Below are 10,477 nucleotides of genomic sequence, written 5' to 3'. Positions count from 1 at the left end.
ATCTCTTGAGGTAGTCAAGTTTGTTAGTCAGATCTTGTTAGTCAGTATGATTACTAATTAACGGTTGATTCTTTTGTGTCTAGATGCAATGTAATCATTCAATCAATTCACAATTGAAGTTTTATTATCGGGATGCAGCAGATAAAATATTTCATAGCATATTTCACTGATTCCTTTCATACAGTCTAAACTCTGAAAAAAAATGACCTTTCAGAGAAATATAATTTTGATTGCTTTGAGTTTAATGATATTTTACTTAATCTGACTGATATGATCTTCTTTAGCGCATACTGATGTTTCGCATTGATCATTTATAAGCTTATCAATCACAAGAGATGTACGGTCTGTTAGTGAACAGACAGCATCAAGGAACAAAAGCTGCAGATCATTTTAAAGGTAACAAAACAATTCACCATGTTATGAGCAACTCTTGGAGCATGGTTGTGTAGTGAGTATGTTTAATTTTTATTTTTAGGTAAAGTGTACCAATAGCAAACTTAGTCAATGTTATTATAAATTATTATAAGCTAGCTGTCAGAAGATGTAAGTAAGTCTCGGTGAGAGGGAGTATTTAAGAAAAAAAAACACAAATTCACTGATTGAATTGTTGGTTGATAGCCAGCATATATTTACATTTCTGCAACAAACACCAAAAGAAAAAAACTATATAAAAAACGGAATGGCTATTCAGTTTGATAAATAAATCAATATATTATATTGAATAAATCAATATAAATCCAAGGGCACACATTAAAACATCAAATCTAAATAAATAATATGAATTATATTAACTATTTTAATACAGACTGATGGTTCACATTGATCATTTCAAAGTTTTAATAATGAAAAATTAAAAAAATTAGAGGTGTATTATATTTTATTAGTGAACACACTAAAGTGTGTAAGATAATGGGTGGAGGGAAAGCTGAAAGATACATATGAGCAACCTCACCATGGCCTGTTTAGTCCCTGACAGATATTGTTCAGAAGTACGTGTACAAATGAGGAACATTTCGTGAAATGTATTACTCTAGCAAGTGTTACAGAAAAAAAAATCTATGAGTTTTAAATGTATTTAAACCAAGATTTACTATTTTGGAGAAAACATGGAGCAGTGGGAAGATCAGCGTTGATTCAACAGCAAGAAAAAGATTGAACAAAATCATTCACAATGATGCCGGGCCAAATTCTGGAAATGTCTGGACAAATTATTTAACTGCGGAAAGATAAAAGTTAAATTTGAGCAGCCTCACGTAGGCCTGTTTACTGTCTGTCACATGTTCTTCAGAAGTACGAGTACAAATGAGGAACATTTACTGAGACGTATCACACTAGCAAGTGTTACAGAAAAAAAAATCTATAAGAGTTTAAAATTTAAGCGATGAAGGAAATCACAAACTCATAGTCAGCATGAGAGAGCCGGACAGATGGCAGGAACCCTTTTCCCGCGCAGATCCCGAGCTGATAATCGATGACGGTTTGAAAATCTGTTTTCCGGAGACATAGAGTTTCCTTGCAGGCGGTGTGTGATGACCCTCAGGTCAAGAGAATCGCCTACCTAGGGGTTTATTTTAGCCCGCCTCACACAGATGACAGGTGAGGCTTGTCCCGTATTCTGTCACAAACTCATAGTCAGCATGAGAGAGCCGGACACACACGCACAAACACCAAATGGTTTAGTGAGAAAAACCGGAGGTAACTACAACATTCTATTTAAATATACTATATTGTATATTATTCTCAATTATCTAACACTTATTGTTTTTCATACTTTCATTGTATTATTCTTAAAACTCATAATGTTTTTTCATACTTTAATTGTACTATTTTTAAAACACATAGTGGGAATAACAGTTGGCGTAACAGGTGTGTGGGGGATTGGGGGGTGTGGGTGGATATTAATAGCAATTAATGATTAGGGTCATAAATCACTCATCCATCAAATTTTGACAGAAGGGGTCCTATATAACTCTCTTAAGTGGAATCAGTTTAATCAAACTGGTAAGAGACAAAATTTAGATTATTATTAAAATACTCTGCCTTACCAGACAATTTAGCTCTCGGTCTGACTCTGATGTGTGAGGTGGCCCTACGAGGACTAGGACGCCCCAAAATACAAATGAATAAAATTCTGAGTTTAATCTTAGAATTGACTCTTTTTTTCATCAGAATTCATGTTTTTTCTCAAAATGTAGATTTTAACTTGAGAATTGTAACTTTTTTCTCAGAATCCTGACTTTTCTCCTAATTTTCATCTTTTGTCCTGTGAAAATTTATCTAGAAAATTTTTCAGATTAATCCCAAAATTTGAGTTTTTTCTTGCAAATCTTTCCCCCCCTCAAAATTCAGATTTTATTCCCAAAATTTTTACTTAAATCTCAGAACTCGTACGTTCTTTATCAAAATCCAGATTTTAATCTCAGAATTCTGACTTTTCTCTAAATTCTAACTTTTTTCCCCCACAATTCTGAAATTTTCCTCAAAATTCTGACTTAATCTGAGAACATTTTTTTTTTTTTCTTGAAAATTTCTCAGATTAATCTAAAAATTTCGGAGTTTCTTTCTAAAACAGCTTTGACTTTTGCAGACTCAGAAATGTCCTTTTATCTTTTCTTTAGAAAATTTATTAGATCAATTTCAAAATTCTTGTAAATTTTTGTCAGAAATTTACTCTTTTTATCTTCAATGTCTCTAATACGTAGTCGTACTATTGTATATATTCGTCGAATAAAATAATTCAGTTGTCAGTTAATTTGTGACGCATTCCTGTTTTTTTTTCCTTTCTAACGTCTCATGTCTGCGCATGCGCTCCTTGCCGGGAATCGGAACAAGACAGTTTAAAAACAGCAGACACTTTAACTGGAAGAAGGAGACTGGGTTTTCTCTCTCTCTCTGTATGAGTCCGTCCAGACGGCACCAGGAAGACCACTGGGGATGATGGAGGACTGTCTGGGCTTCCAGGCGCAAATCGCCTCGGTAATAGAGATTCTGGCCAATTCGGCGGTGGTGGAAATCTGCAAACTGGTGGACGCTGGCTATGCGGCTCTGCGCTCCCAGATGGACCTGGAGCTCGACAAGAGCCAGAAGGAGAACGATGCCCTGCGGCAGAGGCTGCAGGAAATGGACGTGAAGATGAGGAGCTGCGAGAAGAGGCTGAGGAGGAGCCGCCAGCGGGAGGAAATGTACGCCGTCCATTTGAAGCCTGGCGAAGGTAAACGGACGGAGATGGCGCCCATGGGACCGTCGGTGTGCGAAGGAGCAGGATTAGAGGAGAGGGTCGGGGTTATGTCAGGATGGGGATGATTGTGAATCCCAGACGAGCTTGTTGGTGTGAGAGATCAACTGGTGACAGCAGCTGTCTGAGGTTGACGCTCTGTGGGCGTGGCTTCCAGAATCCCCCTCCACCAGGGCCGACCGAAGCCTGTTTGGGGCCCTGAGCAGATTTTAATTTAGGGCCCCCTCCCATACCAATATATCAACACTGGATGCTTCGTCATTCCCAGTTTACCTGAATGAATACTTGGTGTTGCACTTTATATTTGTCCAAACTTTTTGACAATGGGGCCAAAATTATCAAATTGGGGAAAAATAAATAAATGTGGGTATAAATGTTGGGTATAAAATATACACAATATTTTATTAAATTGTATTTTTTAAACATAAAATGCTCTTGCAGGTTTTCCAGATTAAACAGAAAACACCAAACCATCATCTTTTTATTGATTTTTTGTCTTTTTATCAACAAGAACCAGACATGGCTCACTCTTGATTTATTTTGTAAAGTTTATTAAATGATCGTGCCCAAGGCTGTTTTTTTGTGTGTCAAGGTTTCATTTGCTTTAGTGGCCTTTATTTGATAGTGAACTGACTATTGGTAGTGGTATTTTAGTCTCTTTTTTTAAATTACATTCAAAACAGAAACCTGGATTAATACTTGGTGTTGCACTTTATATTTTTCCATTTGCTTGGCAAACCAAAATGAAGACATTCTTGAATTGAGATCAAGAGCCGCCTAAAATCGTTCCAAGGGTTACAAATGGCATTTTAGACACCCCGGCTCTCAGTTCTTATCTACATGTAGCCAGGATATCTGATAAACTGAATAGGTACTCTGAAAACTGTAGCATAAAAGGAAAAGATACAAAATTGTTGGAGATGTTTAACCCAATAAAATAATTTCCAAGGCTTAATCATGATGTAATATAAATGAAATAATCCTTGAGAGTCTTTTAAAACAAATAGAAAACAAAACATTATGTTTCCCTTATATAAAATAAAGCATATTAATGTTCACAAAGGACAATATTTACTGTCCTTAATTTTTCAACATGCAGTTTTCCTTTTTAAACAAAAAAACCAAAGACTTTATACCGCTTATTAAATAACATTTCTTATCACAAAACACAATTGTGCATATTTTTCCTAATTCTGCTTTCCAAACACGCTATTTTAAGAATTTCCCTCTAATTCCTTTATTCCAGCTTAAAACCCACGAAGAAATATGCTGTTATTCAAAATGACCACAAGGTGTCACTGTTGGACCAACAAACGAGCAGGAGCAGGACTTTTGCCAATGTAAATGTTTCCTGAAGGCTTTGTTTTAGAAAGAGCAGGAGTTTTAAAGAGAAAAAGCGGTAGATTACATTTGATATATAGCTTTTTTTTTTTTTTTTTTTTAACAAAACCTAACCTGTAAACCTTTTCTGTGACGACCTCAAAATCTAAAAGCGATGATCCAGAACAACTTTAGGCAAACGTGACTGAAAACTAAGTCATGCATTAAACGGAGTTGGTTCTTTTTGTAAAGAATAATGCATAATATAGTTTTATGTTATATTTTTCAGTTTCTGGCAACCATCAGCTTCTGTTGGCACCTCTTCCTGCAGCACCTGAAGACGTGACATTTCATCATGTTTCACAGGTAAATATTGATCAGCATAATGTGAATTAAAAATAAAAATGTTCAACTATTGTTGAGAAAAAAAACAACATTCAATGGAAAAGCACAAAGAATTAAGAAATATTATTCTTAAATTGACAATATAAACACTCATAGCCCAAAATATCATCACTTGATTCACAAATTGTCACCACATATTATAAAAGAAACAGTTCAAGCATTTATAACACAACTAAATAAAACAACAAACAAAAATACTTCAGTGAGAACCGAAGAGTATATAAGAAAGCAGCTACTGGGAGACATTTTACTTACTGTAAAGCACGGTGGTGGAAGCATGATGGTTTGTTTTATTTCAACTACATTCTCTACTAGATTTTTTTAAGTGCTGTATTTGACCAATAGAAATTTAAACAATAAAAATATTAATTGTTTTAGAAGTAAACAGGAGAAACAGTCGAGTTTTAAAGGTTTTTTTCCACGTTTTTATTTTCAATATGTACACTGTAAAACATTTGTGTCAACTATCTTCTACTCTTTAAGTCAAATATATTTAACAAGTTTTAGATTTTGAACCTAATAAAGTTCATTATCAGATCAGAAATTTTGTTATATAAACATATACACTAATCAAATATAAAAACTAAGTCCTCCAGTATACACATTGTACATTTCAGTTTAGAATACGTATAATTTGTCCTTTATGTTACTATTATCTTACGGTTTCCAAAATATTTACCTTCACTGTCATGTTTAGCAGTCTACAATATTGACAATCTAATACAGTCTCCTGTAAGATGAAAACTAACATCTTCTATTCTATTTAATCCATTCATACAACATATCCAATCATATTCTAAGCACTAAAAAACAAATAGTTTATTTATTTGGTTTATTTACTGTATTCCAGCAAGAAGAAACTAAGCTAGCCTTGCAAAAACAAGTGAAAAAGGAGCGAGAAAGCTGCAGCCTGGATGTGAAGGTGGAGGTCAACATCAGCACTGACTGTGGCGACCTTTCTTCTGGTGAGTTGACCTCCCATCGTAGTTTTAGCTGCTTCTGGTTGGTTTTTAGTGTTTCTCCAGGACCTTTGATCCTGACAATAATGTTGCAGTTGTTTTTTTTATTTTTTTTTACATTTTTAGATTTTGTTTTTTATGGTAAATCAAAGAAAACAAGACATTACTGTCAATTATAGCAAATTTATGTTGAGTTTTGTTAACTGTAAAAAAATATGCATTTTTTTGAGAATTCTGATTATTTCCTATTAATTATTTAGAGTCAGAAAATGTAAACTTGAAACTTCAAAGGTGAATGTGCATTGCGGATCCATTTTACTTACAGAATTTCTTTCTCTCTCTGTCCTTTTTTAGTCCGGGATCAGAGTGAAGAATCTCCTCCTGCTGATATCGTCATTGACACCAGTACCAGCACCTTACTGTCCTCCTCGCAGTCTTCTCCGTCTCCCACTGACGCCACAATAGATCTGACCTTCAGGCCTCGAGCAAAACGGAAGGCCATGAAACCTTTGAGCAGCAGTTTTCCCGCCGGCAGTGTTGGCGTTCAAAGCCCCGTTAGCAGGGAGTTTACTGAGTGCCTTCCAGGAAGCGAAATAAAGCCAGAGGAAACTACAGATGACAGCCTTCATCCTTCTAATCTGGCAGCTGCTGTGAAATCAGAAGAACACGGCGCTGACCTTAACCTGGACCTGAATCTGGCCTGGATGCAGGAGCGGGTCAGCCATCTTGGTGCAGCTTACGCAGTTGCACAGCTGGGTTTGGGGAACACAAACTCTGGACATGCTTCGTCTTCCTTTCCTTCGCAGGGAGAGGCAGACGCTCTTAACGGTCCAATGGCCGTCACTCGTGACGTGGCTGCTTTTGCGCCATCTTTTGACATGGCTGGTGTCATCACTGCTCCACATCCTCCTCCGCCCTCCCACTGCACAGGTTCTGCAGCTAAGACACCTAGTCAACGGCGGCCGCCCAGGAACGGCGCTGCGTTTAATAATGAGCTGCTAGTGTGCACGGTGTGCCGGCTCGTCTTCCCAAACACTGCAGCCCTGGAGCAGCACCAGCAGATTCACACGGGGGAGAGACCGTACATCTGCCCCAACTGTGGGAAAGGGTTCGCCCAGCCTAACAACCTGAGGGTCCACCTTCTTGTCCACACTGGTGAGAGACGCTACCGCTGTACGCTGTGTGGGAAAAGCTTCATCTCTTCAAGTCATCTAAAGAGGCACCGAACAGTTCACACGCAGGAGAAACCCTACAGCTGCTCCCGCTGTGGACAGTCCTTTAGCCAGATGTGTAGCGTTCGGAGACACCGGCAGCAGTCCCAGTGTGGCATGTAGATGGTGTTTAATCTTCTCTTAAGCCAGACTAAAGATTCAGTCTTCTGTGTATCTGTGTGTGTTAATCGACCTTCTGCTTGAACAAAGGACATTAGACTTAACTCATGGCTGGTGGGTTTGTTGTTTTCAATGGTGTTGTCAAAGCTGTCTTAATGCGAATTATTCTAGTCTCCAAAACATTTTTTTGTTCATACTTCTAAATGGACAGAGTGAAAAGATTACCTTTTCTTTGTTACCCAAGTAGGTTCCAAACTGTGAGGCACCGTTTGTAAAGTTACACAGTCAAAAATTAAGAGCGATAATTTCAGTTAATTAGCCTGTCATCAGAGGAAAAAATTGGGAGTTCATTTTTCAAAGTCACATTTTCACCACCTTGTTCGTTCATTTATAAGTGTCAGAATTTGAAACTAAATATTTAATTAGCAAGCTAAATATTTTATATCAGACTAAATATTTTGTTAGCAAAACACTTAGCATCAAACCAAACATTTAATTAGCAACCTAAATGTTTAGCTTCAAACTAAATAAACTAGTTTAGTTTATTTCAATCTAAGTTGAGCTTCAATCTAAACTAAATATTTAGTTTGAAGCTACGCATTTAGTTAGCAAGCTAAATATTTAGCTCCAAACTAAATATTTAGCTTAGCTAAATTTAGCTTAGCTAAATATTTAGTTTACAAACTAAATATCTATATCTAAATATTTAGTTAGCAAAATAATTAGCTGACAGCTAAGCATTTACCTTACAGCTAAATATTTAACTTTAAACTCAATACTTTCAATACTTAGCTAAATATTTAGGATAAAGCTAAATATTTAGTTTGGAGCTAAATATTTAGCTCCAAACTAAATATTTAGCTTAGCTAAATTTAGCTTAGCTAAATATTTAGTTTACAAACTAAATATCTATATCTAAATATTTAGTTAGCAAAATAATTAGCTGACAGCTAAGCATTTACCTTACAGCTAAATATTTAACTTTAAACTCAATACTTTCAATACTTAGCTATGACCTAAATATTTAGGATAAAGCCAAATATTTAGTTAGCAAACTAATTACTATGCTTGCTAACTGGCATGTGAATTTGTTCTATACTGGAAATTCACATGTGAATCTCGACTATTGGCATGTGAATATTAGCTTTATATTTATCTCTGAAGTAAATGGTAAATGTTTAACTTTAAACTAAATATTTAGCTTTGTGTTTAAAGCCGGCTACTTAACTTTAAACTAAATAGTTAGCTCACTATTTTTAGTGTGAAGCTAAATATTTAGTTCTTATGCTAAATATCTGCTGACTAAAGATTTAGGTTGAAATTCTGATACTTAAAAATAAATGAATATCATTGTGAAAATATGACTTTAAAAGAATGAACCCCCATTTTTCCCTTTCATGACAGGCTAAATAACCTAAATTATTGCTGCTAACGTTTGACTGTAACTTTACAAACGGTCCCCATTGCCTAACTGGAAAAATGATCACAAACTACATAAATGACAACCACAATAAAACGTGTGAAGTTCTCCCAATGTTGTTGAAAGATGTTGCAGTGGTTTCTTTATTGCTCCAGTAAAAATCAAGACATTGATTTATCCTACATGATAATCATAATTACATAAATACAAAAATTACATAAATAATTCTCATAATTACAGAGATTAATGTAAGTAATTCACTAAAACCAATACGATCTTTTTAATATTATTTCACCTACTTTCAAAGCAAAGCTCTGAGTTTATAGCCTTTTTCTTTAAGTTTTGTCTGAACTTTATTAACTGAGACAGCAATGAAACAAAAAACGCACATTTTTTTCTGACAGTTAAATCAGACTAAAGTCCTTTTGGTTTAAGAATCACCAAAATAATTCCACAAAAATGAAGGAAAGAAAATATCAGATTTATTTATTATGTCTTTAAAATGATAAAGTTTTATAAAGAATCTTTACTGTCTCTTTAAGCAATGAGGGGAAGCCCACTGATGACATCACAGCTTTGGAAACTTCTGATTGGCTAACTGACACGTTTGAGTTAAAACTGCGTGAATATGAACGTTTTAAAACGACAGCTGTGGCAAAGTGTTGTATAGATAAAATAAATGAACACTCAAAATATGGAATAAAATAGAAATAATTTGTCATAATGACCCAAGATTTTATTACATATATTTAATCATATATTCACTACAGCATCTCCTATAAGTGACCTTTACTGTGATAAATCTTTTTAATCTGGACACGTTACTGAGAAAAGGCTTACATCTTGTGATATTTTTATTAATTAGTTAAATTTACTTTACCTTTTAAATAAATTGAGCTTAAAGTGTAGTGTGAGTCTTCTTAATATCAGTATTAGTTATAATGAAATGCAGCAAAACAAAATATTGTGAAAATGTGTCAAAATAAAACCCTACATATCAGTGTTGTGTTTATATTTCTTTGAATGTAATCATCATAATATACAAGTTAAAAAGAGTATAGCAGATTATTATGGTGGCCTGGAAGGATCAACAAAAGGCAAAAGCCACAACATATTTTTTGTTGTGTTATTTTTTCCATTTCCTTCACAAAACCACTGTTACTTTAAAAAAAATGCAAGTATGTTTATTGTTTTCTCAGTTGTCAAGAGAACAGCCTGCCCAGTACATTATATAGCTTAATTACACACACACTGATGTCTTTATTTTTGATAATTATGATGATTTTCTGCTTACAGCTAATGAAGAAATTAAAATCAGAATTTTACACCAGAGCAATAAAAAAAAAATGTATGCAGAAATGTGGGCTTAAAGCCAAAGTATTTATGAAAAATATATTTTCTTACACATTTGTTAAACCTGCCAATGTTGTGACAGTATAACATAAAGCAGATAAATTGAAAATAATGAAAGCCTCCGTCTTTTCAATGCTCAGCCGGAAACAACCAATCAAGAGCCAGTAGGAGGGTCCTAGTGCTGTCAATCAAGCTCATGCTCCCTCTTGCTCTTTCCAGATTCTTCTCCATAGCAAAATGCTAATGCTAGTTAGCATGGACACTGATGATGGTGGATGAATTGTTTTCCTGTCACAGTAAATTGTTTCTCCATCATTAGCATTTTTACCAGAACGTTCCCAAGAATGATTGACAGCGCTAAGACCCACCTCCTAGCTCTGATTGGTTGTTTTTGGTCAGAGCGGTGCATTTCTTCAGAGGCAATAGTAGCTCAGGAAGGTGGAGGAGATTGAAT

At 35.1% G+C, this 10,477-nt stretch overlaps 1 protein-coding gene and 1 long non-coding RNA gene across 2 annotated transcripts; both read left to right on the top strand.

The window, feature by feature from the left end:
• The first annotated feature begins 2,597 nt into the window (after window positions 1–2,597).
• Window positions 2,598–7,304, top strand: LOC114144707 (fez family zinc finger protein erm-like). The gene is made up of 4 exons (XM_028017792.1): window positions 2,598–3,211; window positions 4,845–4,921; window positions 5,811–5,925; window positions 6,274–7,304. Exons 1-4 carry the CDS (start codon window positions 2,935–2,937, stop codon window positions 7,251–7,253), a joined length of 1,449 nt encoding a protein of 482 aa, XP_027873593.1. The 5' UTR covers window positions 2,598–2,934; the 3' UTR covers window positions 7,254–7,304.
• A 738-nt stretch (window positions 7,305–8,042) lies between these two features.
• On the top strand, window positions 8,043–8,795 carry LOC114144034 (uncharacterized). The gene is made up of 2 exons (XR_003595383.1): window positions 8,043–8,072; window positions 8,279–8,795. It is a non-coding gene; the product is annotated as an uncharacterized LOC114144034 (long non-coding RNA).
• The last annotated feature ends 1,682 nt before the right edge of the window (window positions 8,796–10,477 follow it).

This window comes from Xiphophorus couchianus, chromosome 5 (assembly GCF_001444195.1).
Source record: "Xiphophorus couchianus chromosome 5, X_couchianus-1.0, whole genome shotgun sequence".
In the NCBI taxonomy this organism is placed as follows: domain Eukaryota; kingdom Metazoa; phylum Chordata; class Actinopteri; order Cyprinodontiformes; family Poeciliidae; genus Xiphophorus; species Xiphophorus couchianus.
The sequence above is the reverse complement of the archived record's forward strand: the minus strand, read 5'-3'. Positions and strand labels throughout refer to the sequence as shown.

Coding starts and splice junctions, on each gene's coding strand:
- LOC114144707 (XM_028017792.1), top strand. CDS start 2,935: ATGATGGAGGACTGTCTGGGCTTCCAGGCGCAAATCGCCTCGGTAATA. Junction 3,212..4,844: donor CCATTTGAAGCCTGGCGAAG/GTAAACGGACGG, acceptor TATATTTTTCAG/TTTCTGGCAACCATCAGCTT. Junction 5,926..6,273: donor CTGTGGCGACCTTTCTTCTG/GTGAGTTGACCT, acceptor GTCCTTTTTTAG/TCCGGGATCAGAGTGAAGAA.